Source organism: Symphalangus syndactylus, chromosome 3 (assembly GCF_028878055.3).
Source record: "Symphalangus syndactylus isolate Jambi chromosome 3, NHGRI_mSymSyn1-v2.1_pri, whole genome shotgun sequence".
NCBI classification, from domain to species: domain Eukaryota; kingdom Metazoa; phylum Chordata; class Mammalia; order Primates; family Hylobatidae; genus Symphalangus; species Symphalangus syndactylus.
Genome location: NC_072425.2, coordinates 59543428 through 59562564, shown reverse-complemented (window position 1 = coordinate 59562564; position 19137 = coordinate 59543428). Strand labels below are relative to the sequence as shown.

At 37.5% G+C, this 19137-nt stretch overlaps 1 protein-coding gene across 8 annotated transcripts in view; it reads left to right on the top strand.

The window, feature by feature from the left end:
- The window catches only part of NTRK2 (neurotrophic receptor tyrosine kinase 2), a 362023-nt gene that overhangs the window by 41943 nt on the left and 300943 nt on the right, over positions 1–19137 (top strand). For all 8 annotated transcript variants that reach the window (XM_055272096.2, XM_055272094.2, XM_055272098.2 and 5 more), the window contains 4 exons: positions 4–158; positions 13161–13297; positions 13812–13944; positions 17179–17484. In XM_055272096.2, the coding sequence (XP_055128071.1) occupies positions 4–158; positions 13161–13297; positions 13812–13944; positions 17179–17484 (731 nt within the window). The remainder of the gene's footprint in view (positions 1–3; positions 159–13160; positions 13298–13811; positions 13945–17178; positions 17485–19137) is intronic.

Here is a 19137-nt window from a genome sequence, read left to right as displayed (position 1 = left end):
TAGGATCCTGGTGGGCAATCCATTTACATGCTCCTGTGACATTATGTGGATCAAGACTCTCCAAGAGGCTAAATCCAGTCCAGACACTCAGGATTTGTACTGCCTGAATGAAAGCAGCAAGAATATTCCCCTGGCAAACCTGCAGATACCCAATTGTGGTAATTTATTTTTAAATCAATGTGTTCTAGTTGCTATTAATTATTCTCATTGCCTTGGTGTGGTAGTCTAGGAAAATTACCACTACCTGGATTGTATGTGGTATTCTGTTGACGTATCCAGTGAATCAGCCAACATTTGTGTGCAGTGTGGAGTAATCGGCTGGGAGCAACTTTGCTGAATATTCTTTGCAAGTAGAATATTAATTCAGAGTGGATGGCTGTAAAGTGCATAGAGAAAAAGCACGCTGCTTATTCTTTTTGTTTGTTTGTTCATTTGCTTATTTGTTCCTATTTGTTTTTCCATCTATCCATCCATCCATTTATCTACCCATCCATCTGTGCAAAAACTATCTGCTAAAAATGTGGCACTTCTCTGGCCACATATACCCTTGGATGGCACCCAGGCCAAGGATCTCAGGGTGATGAAAGTGTCCTGGCAGCACAAGCAAATCCAATTCAATCCAGCACATTCCCTTAAACTTGTCTTACTGCCAGAGTTCTGTGTCTCTTGATGGGGTGCCCCAAGTCTGCCATGCCACGTGCTTCCTCCCATGTCTGGATTTAAGATCTCCTACTTTACCATCATCCCCTACTCCTCTCCCCGGTGTTTTCATCTCCAACATTTAAAAGGGTACCGAACGGCAAAATCAGAGCTCATGTGAGTGCTAGTGAGTTATAAGGAAGGAACAGCAAAGTGTTCTGCTTAGGATTTTACTAGTCTTCAGTCATGTACCTCTACAATACCCACACATGCATGTTACTCCCCCATTGACATTTGAATCGGTTAGTCAACCAGTTGACAAGTTCACAAACAATTATGTTTGATCTTCTGGCCTAGTGGCTGGTGACACAGCAGAAAGTCATGTAGCACCTGGTTCTTGTGCGCAAGGAATCTGTGTATTAATCACAAACAACCGATTCTTTGTTTTCGGAAGACCCTATTATTTGAGGTCTATTTTTTATTTAAGAAAAATGGAGCTGATGCACACGCTTTGTAGGAATGCGATAGAAATAAAGATATGAGTCTGTTTCTTACCCTGAATGACCTTAGAAGACGGCCCTGACCCTTGCCACAGATTTTTCTGTCACAAATAGAGTCCTTTGGTTTCATAATGGGGGAGTAAGGCTTTATTCTCTTGCCAACCTCTGTCAGTTTTCTTTGCTAGCTAACACTTAAAAAATAAAAAAAACTTTTAATATGTGTCTTTTCCTGATTGATAAGAGGGTAACTGTTCTCTGTTCTGGTACAAATTTGTACCGCTGAGAGAAATTGCCTAGAGGGACAAGAAATTCAGTGTTGAGTCACCTGGCCTTTTGGCCAGCTCCCAAATCCCCATGGCCGTTGTGGCCACATTGGTTCAGCAACCGCTGAGAGGAAAAGAGAGAAAGCATCTGACTCTTGCTCTGATTTCACAAACTGCCTCTTAACAGACGTCTGCTTTGCCCTTGCCTGAAACCAATTTCATTTTTTTCCATTTAAATTTTTGGTTGTGTTGTCTTGGCAGCATTCCGGGAATGCACCCTGCCTTACGTGTTACTGCTCGGCCATTATGATTGGGATAGGGGACGTGTAAGGAGTGAACTGGTCCTCATTTTTCCTAATCAGTTTGTCAATTTCCAGTCATTTTTTATGTCTGTTTTCTACAAATTAGTCAATGAATTGTGTGTCTAAGAGTGAGTTTTTGAATCTACTGTAATGAGGGCATGGGCTCGAATGATCGATTAGGACTGAGTGGTTACATTCATGGTAACATTCACAATTCATTTCGATGTCAAGGATGCTTTTCAAAAAGCAACATTATAGAAGAGTGTGGCAAGTGAATTGACAGACTTCTTTTTCCTATCGTTTTTGTGTTCTTAACTGTTTTGTTCTTTCCCTTTTTTATTCTCTTTCAAGTGTTTTACTTTTTATAATTGACTGTATTATATTGATATGTCTTGTTGCAAAAGTAATTTCCTACATTACACATATGATGTTTGTCTTTTTCTTACTCCTAACCATTTCAGGTCAGTAGTCATAGATCTGTCATATTCTTTTTAACCATTACATGAAATTCATGATACAATGTGTCTTAATTAATTAAGTGTTCCATATTGACGGGCATTTTGCTTATTTTCCATTTTTTTGAATACTGCAAAAATGTTTCAGCAAGCATCCTTATTCATGCTTTTTACACATATGTACAAGCGCAAAAGTTTTTCTAGAATACATAGAAAGAAGCAGAATTTTTGGTTTATGTGGTTTGCACATTAAAAAATGGCTGTATCTATTTATGCCCATCCTAACAAGGTATACCTTGATATTAGTGAACTTGTTAGTGTTTGTCTTTCTAAAAAATGCTACATCATGGCTTTTGAGTTTGCATTTTCCTGATTACTATTGAGTATCTTATATGTTTATTGGACTGTGTTTATGCTTCAGTAAATTACCTGTTTATATCCTTTGTCTATTTTTCTGCAGGATTTTTCCTTTACTTTCATTGTTCTTTGTTTTTTCTTCATTGTTTGAAAGTGATAAATATTCCCTTTTTAAAAAAATCTGTAATACTGAAATATTTTCTGCACAAATTTAAATATGTATTTTCTGCATAGAGATAACCACAAATAAGGCAGAAAAAATATTTTTGCTTCCCTTCTCTTCTCGTCCCAGCTCTGTTTATTATCATCTGGGATTTTATTTTTATATTGTTACCTGGCTTTTTTGAAGATGTTGTATTTCTTTGTATATCATAGACTTTTGTGTCTTACTGTGTTCTTTTTGGTGCGATTGTTCTTTTTGCAGGAGTATATCTTCTAGTACTTCTTTCATAGAAATTAAAAAAGTATAATCAAGCTCTTGAGTGGTGGGAAATTGGCCTGTATTTTTTCTTCTCAGTGGAATTTGCTAAGTAAAAAATTATAGGCTCAAAAACTCATAACTTTGAAGATATTGCACCATATTCTTTTTGTATTGAGTGTTGCTGATGAGAAGTCTGAGGTCAGTCTGTTGCTTGCTCTTTCTAGGTAACCTGTGCTTTTTAAATTTTTTCCCCTCTAGAAGTTTTAAGAATTTACTCCTTATCCATGATTTTCTTAAATTTCACCACAACGTAACTAGATGTGGGGTTATTATTTTTTTTAATCCTGCTTATTGCAAGGGATACCCTTTCAATGTGAGGGTTCATGTCTTCAGTTCTCGAAAAATTTTCTTATTGATTTGCTCAACGTATTCTTTCCATTTATTCTTTCATTCAGGAATCGACATTGGATAGATATTTACACTTTTGGCTCCACCCACTCTGGCCACCCTTTCCTTAGTAGTTTCCATCTGCTTGTCCTTGTGTACCGCATTATGGGAGAATTGGTTTACTCATTACTTAGCTCTTCAGCTGTTTCTCTAGCTGCTGATTTTTTTTTCCTTTCAACCACTGATGATCAATTTCCACAATCTCTTGTGAGTCGTTTTTTTGTAACTGAAATGCCCTTTTCCATACTGAGGTTTGCTGCATCTCCAGGGAGTCCTGCAATCCTGCTTCTACTGTTGGGTCCTTTGAGAGCCTCACTATTTTGTGAAGCACATGGCTATGTGTCCATCTGGGGCTGTGCTGCTTTTCATTAATCCTCTTCTGCTTTCTCTAGCTCAGGAGTTCTTTATAGTTTCTTCTCCATCAGCGGTGTGCCTTCTCATTTTCCAACTTTGTTCTGGGTTTTAAGAAAAATATTGACTATCACTTCTAGATATCTGGGATAAGAAAGGGAGCCTTCACTTTGGGGCTTAGTCGTGTATTAATTTTCTTTTGATGGTTTCCCAACTTTGGTTCTTTCAGGAGAAGTTATAATCTAAACAGAAAATGACACTAGAATGTTGGATTTAAAATCTTTCTCTGGAGTTCTGTGTTGAAGAAACCGGATAATAACATGCCAATATCTCCAAGTTAGATGTCTTGTTTGAAAAACAAATGAATTTATGGTCAGCTGGCTTTTTCTTTTACATAAACTTTAAAAACACATCTGTTGTGTTTAAGTCACAGATTTGAAGTTCATCTGATTTCCACACTTTTTTGGGGGGGCGAAACTTTTTAGCTAACTGAATCAGTGAAGACCGTGGTCTTCTGTGTGTCATCTTTGTAAACCAACAATTTGCCAACTACTGTGGCCATTGTATTTAGTTTGCAATTGGTACTGTTTTTATTTCAATGAAAAAGAAGAGCTACTGAGATTTTATTTGTTTGTAAGATGAGTTTTCTTTAAAAGCTTCCCTTGTTAGTATTTCATCATGGAGATATTATATGGAGAACAAGTTCTCTACATTTTATGTGCAAATACGCATATTCCATGGTGCCTACTGTACCGCTTGATCAAAAAAGGCATTTGATGAAGGTTTGCTGACTTAACAAATGCATGAACTGTATCATATTAATGTTCATATTGGACCAGGTTTTTAATATAATGGTGTGAATGTTTTAGTTAATTAAAAATAACTTAAATACATTAATTTAGGCAAATTATTCTGTAGTTTAGTATTTTTTTCATTATTTTTGAAATTTTTATCCTTATGGCATTTTTGAGAGAATCTCATTTCTTCTTTTTTCTTTATATCCTTAGAGATTAATCGAGCATGATAGATGGGGCTGGGAAGTTTAACTGCATCATTCTCGTTAATAGTGCAGTCAAAATGCCTCACAATATTTTTCTAACAGTCCCCCCCTGCTATGAATTACTGTAAACTTATTCATGCTGTAAAACAAGTGGTGGTTCGTTTCTTCACAAGGCCCTTCTAAACCTTAGAAAAACTTTATTAATTGCAAGGCAACAGAACATTTTCATATAACAGTTCCACATTAATTGGTATAAAGAGGTGCTATGAGCAATGGTTCTGAAGACTGAAACAGAATCATGTAAGTGCTGGTGAAGAAAGCTGATTTGGCCAGGCTGTGCTGATTATTGTCTCGTATAAAAAATCTCCCTGCTACTTCTTCAAGTGTTTCTAATGAAATTATTTATCACGTAGTATTTTTTTAAAAATTTCTCCTCAATTCCTGCACACTTAGATGATTTTCAGCAGTTAGTCTTGCAGTATAAACCTTTCAGTCACCTTCCCTGGCATAATGGGATTATTAAGGGGAAGTGGATGTTATATTTTAATTTTAAAAAATACTATCATTATTATTTAAATCTTACCTGAGAGCTTCTTCAGCAAGTGTTAATGGTACATGAAATGCTCTGTCTTAAGTAGATGGCAAATACATTTAAGAAAGGCAGTATTCCTCTGGGTCATATCAAAAGAATCACTGCACCTATTTTACTAGTAACTAGTTACCACATAGAATAATAGTCCCACAGAGAATATAAGGTGGCAATTCACTTGTTGGTTGAAGAACTGTGCAGTTACTATATAAACCATCCTTAATGGTCCCATGGATTGAAATCAGACTTGCTTTTGATTTCCTTCCTATTTATTAGGACAATTTCAATTTTCCACTTTTCCACCCTTCAAACTTTTAATGTAGAAGCTTTTAAAGGCACATCGACAAAATACTATTTATGATAGTGAAGGTCAGTTCACAGGTGCCCAGGAGGAGAGGCCGGCTTCCTTGAGATAAATTGAATTTAATGATTTATTTTTAAGATTTACTTTTGGTTTCAACCACAGTTTGTAGCACATATGTCTGTGTCGCATATTTGTACATACTCCTTGTTTTGTTTGTGTTGAACCCAGAAAATAGACTAGTAGTAATTCTACTTTGTTAACACTCCCAGATTAAAAGAATATACTATATTAATGCTCTATGTGGACGTTAGAGTGATATGAAACATTATTTTCTTAGCAACTTAGTTGGATTGACTTTCTTTCCTGAAAACCACACAGAAAGGCTATTTTAGTGTACTGCTTTGCTTTAATTTTCTTAGAGATCAGGTTTTATCTCCTAAATAGAGCAAACCACACAGTGGATCGTTGTTTTTCTTTATCTTCTTAGAATGTCAAATGAAGTTGTTTTTTCTCATCTGTCAACTGCTGTTTAAATTTTTGTGTTTAGAAGTTATGTAGCACCTGTCACTATTGTGACATGGCTCACATGTGCTTAGAAGTGCAGTTTCAAATTTGAGCTTGCAAAGTCATTTTGCTAACTTTCTGTCATTTTTGCTACCAGGTATAAAGCAATCACTTCTAAATAGGTCAGGCTCATTTTGGCTTCATTTCTGTTTGTGGAATATAGCTGTTTAGGAGGCAAAGAACTTGGAAGATATAACAAGGAGATAGAAGGGTAGAGGGGAAGGTTATAGAATTTTAGTATTCTGTTGAGAGAGAATTAAGAGATAGGTCAAGTGTTTATTTGTTTTAAGTTCTTTTATGTGTGCACAAATAGAAGTGAGAGGAGAGAAGGCAGAGAACAGACAACATTATAATTTACTTGAATATTTTTATACATGTGGAAAGATGACCCAACATGAAATGAACAGAGCTCAGGATCACTGAAGCAAGCTGAAAACAAACACAAGCAAGGCCTACTGGTGATTACTAAAAAATATTAGTAAAACCCAGCCTTGACCCATCTTATTTGTTGCCAAACTGGGTTAATCCAAAATGACTAGAGATTTGTTTTTCCTTAAGACAAAAAACCAAACACCGCATGTTCTCACTCATAGGTGGGAATTGAACAATGAGAACTCATGGACACAGGAAGGGGAACATCACACTCCGGGGACTGTTGTGGGGTGGGGGGAGGGGGGAGGGACAGCATTAGGAGATACACCTAATGCTAAATGACGAGTTAATGGGTACAGGAAATCAACATGGCACATGGATACATATGTAACAAACCTGCACATTGTGCACATGTATCCTAAAACCCTAAAGCATAATAAAAAATAAAAAATAAAATAAAATAAAATAAAATAAAATAAAATAAAAAAAAGAGAAAGTGAGGGCCTACACACTTTTAATGAGTGACTGAAGCACCTAGTCAATTTGGTCAACTCTCAAGAAGTATGCACTAATAGGTGGGAACAGAGACATGGAAGATCCCAGCAAAGGAGGCAGCCAGAATGCTCTGGTTAAGGCCCTGGACAGACAGATGTGGGCCAGGGCCAACCCCACTCACTAGCTATTTAGTCATAATATTTGATAGCCTTAACTTCTTCATCTGGAAATAGAAATATTAATGGCATCTACTTTCTAGGATTTTTAGGATGATTGATAAGGTAATAAATGGAAAATATTTAAAACAGAGTCTAGCACATACCAAGTACCCAATAAATAATAGCTATTACTATCATTAACAAGAATAGATTTAAATGTATTTCACATCTGAATTTAAATATATGTATATCTTATATTTTGTCAAATTGCTGGAAATAAAAATAAAGCCACAACAAACATTACAATCAAAGAACTGATTATGTACGCAAATCTGCTTGGGGAATGTAAGATCAATAGAATTTAAATGGATTTCTTTATAGCAGGAGTTCTCAGAACTTTTAATTTTCTAATGTACGTTGTGAACCTCCAGAGTTTCTTACAGAGCCTCCTTCTCCTTCTCCTTCTTCTTCTTCCTCTTCCTCTTCTTCTTCCTCTTCTTCTTCTTTCTTCTTCCTTTTTTTTGTAATCTTGGATTTTTTTTCCATCTAGAATCTCAATAAATTAGAGTTCTGTAAGACACACTTTGGGGAAAATTTGATGGACAACTCAGGTCCATATCAGATTTAAGAATAATAGTTGTAGGAACAAAAGCCCATTCAACAATTGCCCAACACTTATGGTATAAACCCCTGTCCTTCCAAGTGTGTTCTGTGGAACAGCGAGTTTATTAGAAATGCAAATTCTTAGGCCCCAACTCAGACCTATTGGAAAAGAACTACATCTTTAACAAGATACCCTGGTGATTCATACACACAATAGTTTGGGAAGCTCTAGTGTAAAGAAAGTCAACATTTTTCACTGCCTGGTTGATGATTTTCTGCTGAGGTCTACAGGCCAGTACATCCTTCCTGAAGGAATCCAGATCAAGAGACATTTACGTGGAGGTATCTGTCTGCGTGGGAAGCTGGTCATCTCTGATCTCCAGCGAGGTTTCCCAGAGTGCAAAGGAAGACAGCTGTAGGGCGTAGAGTCAGGATCCTTTTACAGTAGAGCTAGCAGCTCTTGGAAGCGTTGCTGGGCTTTGCTGTGTACTTGTGCCGATTTCAAATCTTGTTAAGCCAAGAAGTAGTGCCTGGCAAATGGTTGATCCCGCCTTGGCTATTCATGCTTCCCAATTCATTTTTATTGTGCTAATTAAACCTCAAGTGATATTTCAAGTACGGATTGTTTTTTCCATTATTGAATCTTTGGCCAGCATATTAACGCTGTAGAATTAATGTGAGTCAGATGCTTACTCATTTGTGGAAGACTTTACATTTAAAAGATCTAGACTTGGCCAATTTTGCTCAGATTCCTTTGGAAACTGTGATGACAGGGTGATACGATTTCTCTATAAATAAAGAAGACTCACTCTTCTGCAGAATAGACACGTAATTATTTTTAAATGAAACAATTCCTTTATCAAGGAATCATAAATACCACTTTATCGGTGGTATTTATGGTCCATGATGAAATGGATATGTACAGCTTGGGAGGTAGTGGTGAAGACCCTGAGCTTTGAGTTCAAATTCTAGGTCTATATGTACTCGGACAATGTTGGGTAATGTATTTGACTTTCCAAAACTCATATACTTCATTAATTAAATGAGGGCAAAATACTTATCTTCAAGAATGGTTCTGAGGATGAGGTAAAACAAGGTACTAGGCAAGAATATCTGGTAAAGTGAATCCCCAATAAATGATAATATTAGTATTACTATAATTAAATGCTTTTAGAGCTGTTAATTATGTAAGCTTAAGTTTGAAAAAAAACCCCACATTAGATTTTATAGGAAAAATTAACATTATGACATAACATTTCCTACTGAGAATCTCTTTATTTTAACCTTTCTGTCCTCAGAATTTCCAAACTACTAGATACATTTATAAAGGTAGGAAATTCATCCCATGGGTTTGTACTTGAAATGCCAAGGTGGGTGTCTTTAGGCTTCATCGGTGGGGTCTGGCTATGGAGGGGGTCATACCTTGAGAACAAGCACCATGACAGGCCTTGACTCTGATGGTCACCCCAGAGTCAGCAGATAAATCTATAAATACAGAAAGCAGAAGAGTCGGTCGGGCACAGTGGCTCATACCTATAATCCTAGCACTTTGGGAGGCCGAGGTGGGTGGACTGCCTGAGCTCAGGAGTTTGAGACCAGCCTAGGCAACATGGCGAAACCGCATCTCTACCAAAAATACAAAAAATTAGCCAGGCGTGGTAGTGGGTGCCCGTAATCCCAGCTACTCAGGAGGCTAAGGCACAAGAATCGCTTGAACCCAGAAGGCAGAGGTTGCAGTGAGCAGAGATTATGCCACTGCACTCCAGCCTCATTGACAGAGCAAGACTATCTCAAAAAAAAAAAAAAAAAAAAAAAAGGAAGAGGGACAGTCAACAAAGCACAAACACTTGCAAGCTGAAAAAGCGGATGGATGAGTAGTAACTGACTTAAAGGGTGAGAATACTTGTTACCAAGTTGACAATGGAGAAAGCCAACGGGAAACTTGGTTTATATGGCAGAACTACTACAATGCTTAGGGCGTGAGAGTACAGGTAACATCAAACACTGTATTGGTTGAAAATCTACTAAGCCCAGGTGACTGCACCTCTCCTGCCTCAGCAGAAAACTGGAGGCTTAATTCTCTAAAGTGGATAAAACAAAGGTTCTGAGAAACTCCAGATAGAGTGAGGCCATGGGAACCATGGAGAATATGATGGATTTACATACTGAATATTAATATTTCCAGGCCTCTTTGTCCTCCAAGCAGGAAACTGGAAGAACATTATTTGAATAATTTGACCACCCCCTTCCTCAAAATGATTTCACGATCCTGACATCAGGTGGTACCAAGTAAACAGGCCAATAATATCGTCCTACAATGAAGCTGACAATTCATAAATTTGTGCAATGCTTCTAGTACCCCATTCTTAAAGATGTATGAACAGCCAGACAATTGAGGAAAGCTTATATTTGAAAGACAAACACAAAAGTACCAAAGAGAGAAAGAGAGGAAAAAAAATTGCGAGAAACAAAGCCAATATAGAGAAAAGAAAAATCCAAGAAATGATTATAAATATATCATAGACATCATAAGAGATATTGCATCCATGGAACAAGAAGAGGGTGCTATAAAAAAAAGAACATTCAGAAACAAAAGAAGAGCCTTGGGAATAAAAAATATTACAGAGGAATGAACAACCTTAAAAGGGGGCTTTAAAGATTAATCTAAAAAAATCTCCCTGCAAATAGAGCAAATAAATGAAAAGTCGGAAAATAGGAAAGGATTAGAGAATTAAATGGGCTATCTATAAGGTCCAACATCCAAACAATAGTTCTAAGTGGTAAGAAAGCATGTGTTGTAGTTATATTGGCACATTTTCTTCCTTTCATAGTGATACATATAACAGTGTTGCAACCTGTAATTACTACCATTTTAAATTTGATGAAATTAAGTATTGCATATTAGATGGTTCTGGTGTTAGTAAGGCTTGCATACTCATAATACTCATAATCTTTTTTTTGGCATGGAGTCTTGCACTATTGCCCAGGCTGGAGTGCAATGATGCGAGCTTGGCTCACTGCAAGCTCTGCCTCCCAGATTCAAGCGATTCTCCTGCCTCAGCCTCCCGAGTAGCTGGGATTACAGGCACCCATCACCACACACGGCTAATATTTTGTATTTTTTAGTAGAGATGGGGTTTCACTATGTTGGTCAGGCTGGTCTCTATCTCCTGACCTCGTGATCCACCCACCTCAGCCTCCCAAAGTGCTGGGATTACAGGCGTGAGCCACCGCACCCGGCCACTTACTCATCATAATCTTTATGTCTCCACTGAGACAATTACAGCACCTGAAAAAATGTGAAGACAAGAGTATGTTGAATGTGGTGGGGGCCATGGGGAGGGCTGGCATTCTGTGTGTAAGCGAGCCCATATCTCATCTTCCACAGTGGGAGGTCAGTAGATACTGCTGAAACAGGAAAACCAAGAAGTAGCAATAAAGAATGATACTTAGTGATGAGCAGAGCAATACCAAAAGAAGAAGTTAAAAGAGATGAAATGGGTGCCTCTGGGAACAGGAAATAGTGCCACATGGGTAAGGTGGGACTACAGTTTTTCACACGAAATAGCTTGAATCTTATTCATAAGTTTTATAGAATTATCAACTCTTCAAACTATGTGACTAGATATTTGATTTTTGAAAAACAAAATTAAGTATATATATATTTTTAAAAGTCACCCAGATTATGCCATTGACTTCAAGGAGATTTTTCACTAAGTAAGCCCATTTCTTCTATTTTGCCTTGATGTGCTCCGTAATAAACTGAACAGCTTAATTGTCATAGAAGTTGTGAAGAAAACACATTGAGAAAAACAACAGACTCATCTAAGGCCACAAAGTTAGTATTTGCTGGGTTTAGGGTGTGGGGCTAGTATGACACTCTCTGTTAATCATTGTTACATATTTCATTGCCCTGTATAACTCTGGCTATTAGGGGCTTCTTTTTTTTTTTTGAAACCCCATGAAAGATGTAACATTGGTCTCTATTGGATGCTTACGGGAAGGAAGAGTTTGGAAGGGGGTCTCACTGGCCCCTGAAAGCCAGATCTTATTGGAGAATCCTCTCCCAGTGGTGGGAAAACCATGAGATACAGACTGTACAAATCTTATTCCGGTCTGATTTCACTAATAAAGAAAGATGGCTTTGCTGGTAAGAATACATGATAAGAGAAAGGTTTATCCATAATAATGTGAAGATGAAGGGTCAGATATTGCCAGGTGGGTGGGTTAATTGCAATTTAATGGCTGTTGAAAATGAATCACCTTCTTTGACCTCCAGGTTCTGATCTGAGTTAATGATGTATCATAGATCTGCAAGACATAGCTGTCGGGTGACTATAGTCCCAAGCAGAGTTCCTGACACCAAGAGAGGGACAGGCTCCACTAGCAGGTCCTGACATATTGTTATACCCTCTAAGACATACCTACACGTAAAAATTACCATGATTCTTATGCAGTTTAAAGCAGTGTTCACACTCAGTTGGTGTGATAATTTCATGAAGTGATAGCAGCATCCCTAAAATTACACATAGCTTTTGAAATATAAAGGTATAAAAATGATGCTTTGCTGGACTATTAAAAAATGTTTATGAGGTTCAAAATTTCATCTGATAAATACATTCTCAGAGTCTTTCCAATAAAAAGAACTTTTCACTGAAATGAGTCCAACCCATTTTCATTATATTCCAAATAAGATAGCAATTTTACCTATAATATTTGACTATGATTTATATAACTTTGAAACTTTCTAACACTGCAATAGTTCAAACTGCCTGTCTTTGAAAAATGCTTTGAAACTACATTTTCTTCAATAGAATGAGTCTTTCAAAATCTGTGTCTGGTAGAGGGTTAGATTTGTGAGAGTTACTTAAAGCAAAAAACAGATTTTTGCAAAAACAAAATAGATGAATCTCACCCTTTTGTGTTCTTGAGCATTAGTAAAAAATGGGGGGTAGGAGACAGGAGGAAATAAAAGACACGATGTCAGTCCTTATGTACAATCTCTGTTTATGTGCAAAAACTGGATTAGTAACTGTAGAACAGAAAAAGAGGTGGAAGACAGTTCTTTATACTAGTGTTCTTGAAATAAAAGTTTATTCGGCAATAATGCTTTAAGAAATGTGCATAATTTATTTTGAAATCTAATTATAGCTTTTTTTGGTTTATGGTAAATCTATGAAGCTGATCAAAGTGGCACTTTTTCGGATCAACATAAATCAGCCTCAAAAAGCAATTAAAGATTGATTTTTAAAGCATAAACAGTTTTCAATTTATTGCTTTTATTTTGATACTGCATTTAACTATTTGCATATGCCTCTGTTTACTTTTCTTGTTCCACAGGTTTGCCGTCTGCAAATCTGGCCGCACCTAACCTCACTGTGGAGGAAGGAAAGTCTATCACGTTATCCTGTAGTGTGGCGGGCGATCCAGTTCCTAATATGTATTGGGATGTTGGTAATCTGGTTTCCAAACATATGGTAAGGCTTGTGTTTGGCTGTGTCTTAATAGAGAGACAAGAGTGTTTCAGAATGTGAGAATGTATTAAACCTAGTGATGATCATTTGATATTTTATAGGGCTACATATGGAAATTTACAAAGAGTTTCTGATGTACATTCACTTTCTACTTATTCTTAATTAACAAAGACTAACACAGGCTTGCATTTTAGTTATGCATACCTAAGAGAGCAAGGAGTCTTTATATCCCTAGTGAGCTCTTTGTATCATCCTGAACAAAGCGAGTGACTTTCCCTGTGGTCTTATCCCTTGGAGGGAATTTAGGGATCAAGTCAACCTCATGCACTTAGCAATTGAAACCTAGAGAAATAGAATGACTTCTGATTTACTTCTTTGCCTGAGCCCAGTTCAGGCAGAAAAGCTTTTCTAATGCTATATATACATATTTTCTCTAGTTAGGGGAAGAAACCCCAAATCTTGTCACTTTGGGATCAATCCTAATCGAGGTTATTTTTGTCTGTTAATTCATTTATAGAATGAAACAAGCCACACACAGGGCTCCTTAAGGATAACTAACATTTCATCCGATGACAGTGGGAAGCAGATCTCTTGTGTGGCGGAAAATCTTGTAGGAGAAGATCAAGATTCTGTCAACCTCACTGTGCATTGTACGTAATCAGACTGGCATGTGTTTTTAATGGCAAATGATCATGGACGTACCTATGTTTGTTGCTAGGGCACTCTGGGTGCTGCTTAAATTTGTTAAAAAAAGTATATGCAGTGTTTTGTGCATACTCAATTAAGAAACATTATCAGCCTCTTTTACTTGTTCAGTTTCTGCTTAATAACTCTTGCTCATGCATGATTTTTCTTTTAAGCTTCTTTTTCGATTTTGAGCTTGTCATTTTGTGCCTTCCTCTGTCTTTTTTCTGATAGAATAGATTTTGGGCTGGTTGCTCCCTCTTGTTAATGTTTTAGCTTAAATTTTCGTAAACCAGTTTCTAAAACTTTCTTCCTCTATGAAAGCAATATGATGCTTTAAAGTTATGATACCTAAAGTATTTACTAGCTGTTCACAAATGCCTAATTATACTGTTGATAAAATAAAACCTCATTCTTTTGATATCAAGTTTCTGTGAGAAGGTAGGATTAGTCCTACTTAAATTACTGAAAATTATTATCACCTGTAGAAAACTTTTATTATTGTTGTTTTAAATTTCTGTATACATTGAATCTAAGTTCAAAGATATCCATCTTTTTAATTAAACATAAGTACATTGTTTTTCAGTATTGTAACTAATACAATATACATTTTGAAATTCCAAATTATGGCTTTTAGCATGAAGGTGTATATTCAGTAAAAACTATATAGACGCTTCACATCATTGTAAATTCTGAGCTGACACGGTATAAATTAATTACTCCATTTGAATTAGAATTTGGATGAGAAAAACATGAACGTGCATGTGTGTAAGTGTGTGTCTGAGTTACACACGTGTAGACCCATGGCCATAGCTGGTATCAATATGCTGGTTAACACTCACTCATAGCACACATTCAGTATGTGATTGCTGGAGTGAATGATTGAAATCATCAGCTGTAATCCTTTATCACTGTTAGAGTACAATCACTATGCCCAGTGGGTACTAAACTCATAATTCTCATCATTTTGACCCACTCAGAAGCCTGAAGTCAATGTTATCTCCAAACATATGCAAGCACTTTCAACTGTATGTCCTTAAATCAGCACCTAACCCAAAATTCATTTGAGCATGGTGGAAGGAATGATGGGCCCTGGGTTTGGGGACCTGGGCTGGTGGGAGGAAGGTAAGTGTGGCCCCTGCCCCACTGTGGTCCTTGTGGTGGTTGGTTTATAGCACAGATCTACAAGTGTGTGTATCTACACATGCATGGACCTTATTTTGTGTAATATATATATATGTATATATATATAGTACCCCTAAATTATATTTAAATTGAATTTTTATAGATGAAGTCACATATTGAAAACTTTTGTTTTCCAAAGACTATTTTAAGGAGGCCTGTAAGAAATATTTGGTAAAGCAAACAATTAAACTTCGCCAAATTAAATTTAGTAATATCACATTTCTCAGAGTGAGGGACATAGTCACAACATACATGTGCAGAGTTCAGCTGCACAGGTACTCAGTTGAGAGGAATGTCACTGGTAACTTGAAATCTTTCTGTAAATTATGAAAGTGAGTTCGGTCCTTTTATCAGCTTTGCTTCTTCCTAGGTAGTATTGTGGAAGGATTTACCTGAATACAAGTAAGGGAGTAATATCAGATTACTTGCTTTCATTAAAAATATCCAAACTTGAGTTTTTTTTCTCAGTTTCAGGTTAATATCTGTATGGTCACTAGGCTCTGAAAAATTGACCTTATCTGTCATAGTTTGGACAAAGAGCAGAAGCAATAAGTGATAAATAATATTAACAACTGGCCGGGTGCGGTGGCTCACGCCTGTAATCCCAGCACTTTGGGAGGCTGAGGCGGGTGGATCACTTGAGATCAGGAGTTCAAGACCAGCCTGGGCAACATGGTGAAACCCCGTCTCTACTAGAGATACTAACATTAGCTGGTCACGATGGCAGGAGCCTGTAATCCAAGCTACTCAGAAGGCTGAGGCATGAGAATCGCTTGAACCTGGGAGGCAGAGGTTGCAGTAAGCTGTGATCGCGCCACTGCACTCCAGCCTGGGTGACAGAGTGAGACTCTGTCTAAAAAAACAAAAACAAACAAACAAAAAATATTAACAACCAAGATAACCAGTGCAGAGACCCCACTCAGAGGGTATGTCTGTTCTCTGGCTACAATACCTTAGATTTTTTTCTCCTCTTGTTTGATGAACACATACAGTCAAGAAGCAGTGCCTGAGAGGGAAGGGCCACTGGATTAAACATCAGGATTCAAGATTCTTGTTCCAGATCTGCCTTGCTCAGTAACCTTGATGAGCTCACTTAACCTCATTGCACTTTGGTTTCTTCATCTGAAAAAATGATGCTGTTAGATATCAAAGGTCTTTTCCAGTCCTTGATTTTGTAATTACCAAAGTCAGACTACGTTAAAATGAAGATGAAGGATTTTAAATACCCTCACTTAGGATAAGTACTCTGTTTAAAGATTCTACTTGATAATGTTTGTTTCCCCAAAGCATAAAGTGCTTTATATCTAAAGTTGAAATAATCCCTACTCTGTCCAGGCTCAGATTGGACCCCAAACATTTAAAGGATCCAAACATTGGCATCTAGGATCCTAGCAAAAATGGACAACACTATAATGAAATGTGATACTTTCAAAGAGTATTTACTATTGACAATCAGTAATAAATGTTGATTTGTTATATTTATAATAATTCATCAGCAGCAGCAACATTTATTGCATTGATCAGTTTTCGAAGTTATGTGAGATCAGGGCTTCAGGTAAAATTTTAAAAGTCATTTTTGTTATTTAGGAAAGAAGTGCTATCAAAAAGTATTCATTATTTTATTATTTTAAGTTTTTTTGGTGATGAATCTGTATAATATCAAGATACAGATATTAGAAACCAAAGTCAACTTCAAATGAACTCTTTCCACTGTCAGAAATCTCTTGGATCTGTTTGGAGCTGGTTTTCACTTATACTGAATAGATTTGAGAAATGACTGTAATGCATGGGTCTTAAGTAGAACAGAGAAAGGAGTCTCTCTGAAGCTCTCTGTAGGGAGTTAACATCCACCCTGATGATGATACCAAATACTGATGGATTCCAGAGTTTCTGATCGTGTGTTTTTCTAAGCCAAACAATGGTTGAGTAAAATTCCCTATCAATGACACAGACATCTCGAGATGGGGAGAATTCTGAGCTTTCTGATGCTATTAACTCTCTCTTTTTCAATTTAGTTGCACCAACTATCACATTTCTCGAATCTCCAACCTCAGACCACCACTGGTGCATTCCATTCACTGTGAAAGGCAACCCCAAACCAGCGCTTCAGTGGTTCTATAATGGGGCAATACTGAATGAGTCCAAATACATCTGTACTAAAATACATGTTACCAATCACACGGAGTACCACGGCTGCCTCCAGCTGGATAATCCCACTCACATGAACAATGGGGACTACACTCTAATAGCCAAGAATGAGTATGGGAAGGATGAGAAACAGATTTCTGCTCACTTCATGGGCTGGCCTGGAATTGACGATGGTGAGTAACTGACGCTTTTGAATGTGGGGAGAAGATAAAGTCTATCATTCACCTATTGACAAAATCATGTATACAATAAACCATCCCCAAACCTAGTGGCTTAAAACTCCATTATTTGGTGTTGCTCGTGGATCCATAGGTCAGTGGAGTGGTTTTATTTTGCATGTATTTATTGTGGGATTCAGTGTCATGAAGCAGCAGCTACATAGGAGATGTGCTTGTTATGATAAGTGCAGAGTGAAAGAGGACAACTGGAACAATGTGAGGCTTCCTAAGGCCTACATTCAGGGCTGGTGCACTGGACTGTCTCTTCAGCTTATCTGCCATTGGCCAAAGCAAGTCACAGGGCCAAAGCCAAGTTAAGGGGCAGGGAGTTGTACTCCTCCCAAGAAGGTGATGAGGAAATTAATAATTTTGAACAGTTATCTGATATACACTGGATTAAAAACTACTCCAGGGTGCTTGGGTATCTTATGAGAAAAGAGTTGTTATTATTATTATTACCATCATTGTTGCAAGTGTTTAATGAGATTTTGTACCTACAATGGCAAAACCCATGCAAAACCGCAAGCACAGGAACTGTGTTTGGTTGGCTCGTGATGCATTTAAGATTTATTTTCTAGCCTCTTACCTAATTCAAAAAGAGAATTCTGGTTTCTCATCCATGGGTGAGAAATTAGGGTTTTGGACTGTTTTGCTTACCCGGGCTGACTGAGCTGAGTGATTCTTTTATTGGCTCCTGAGCTGTTTTTCTAGGAGTGGTGATAGTGCCTCTCTGGCCAAAGGCTAGGACTGCGGAAAGGATGGCTAGCACCAGGGGTCTACTCTGGGCACAGCAGGAGCATGTCAGTGTGAGCTTCAGGAACAGTGGGACAAGTGTCATGCATTTACCTGCTTCAGATGCTGTCCTTCCGTGGAGTGTTCTTACCTACTCAGTCTCATTGCCCAAATGCTTGCTACCGATGTGGTGGCCAAGGCCTGTGTTTGGATGTTGGGAGCTGTACATGAATAGAGTTCCTCACCAGAGTAGCTCTGAGTCAGTCAAAGTCATGCAAAGATGACTTGGCGGAGAGAAGGGAAAATAGAACCCTGGAGACTTGTAAGGCAGGGGTTGCTTGGGCTGCATGTACCTGTGTGGCTCCCAGGGCCCCACCACCAGCAAAGGTGATCCATGCAAAGCCATCTCTGCAAAACAATAAACAAGAATGCAGTCCTTCTCATTACATGATAAGTTCCTATTATTTTGCTCTTTACTAGACCTCTTTTTAAATGCACAAGCTTGCTTAGTATATTCAAAATGTGATTTGGAATATGTGTTTGATTTACAAACAATAGCCGTTCAGGAGCACATAAAACAAGCAATATTTGGATGCAATACCCAGACACCCCTGGCTGTTGCTGTCTTTTCCATTAAATCTTCCTCTTAATTGAGAGTTTAGCTGCTTCGCTATGGTTGCTGTAGTAAATCTCTAGCTTGCAGTGTGCAGGAAGTCATGTTTGAGGGAATAACAGCTTCATAGTTAAATCCAGAGACGCTGATTTAGGACAGTAGCTTTTTGCTTGTTCTTACATAAACTTTTTACTTCTGAATAATTTTAGATCTGTAGAAAAGTTGCAAAGATAGTATAGAGCATTCACAGACTTATCACCTCC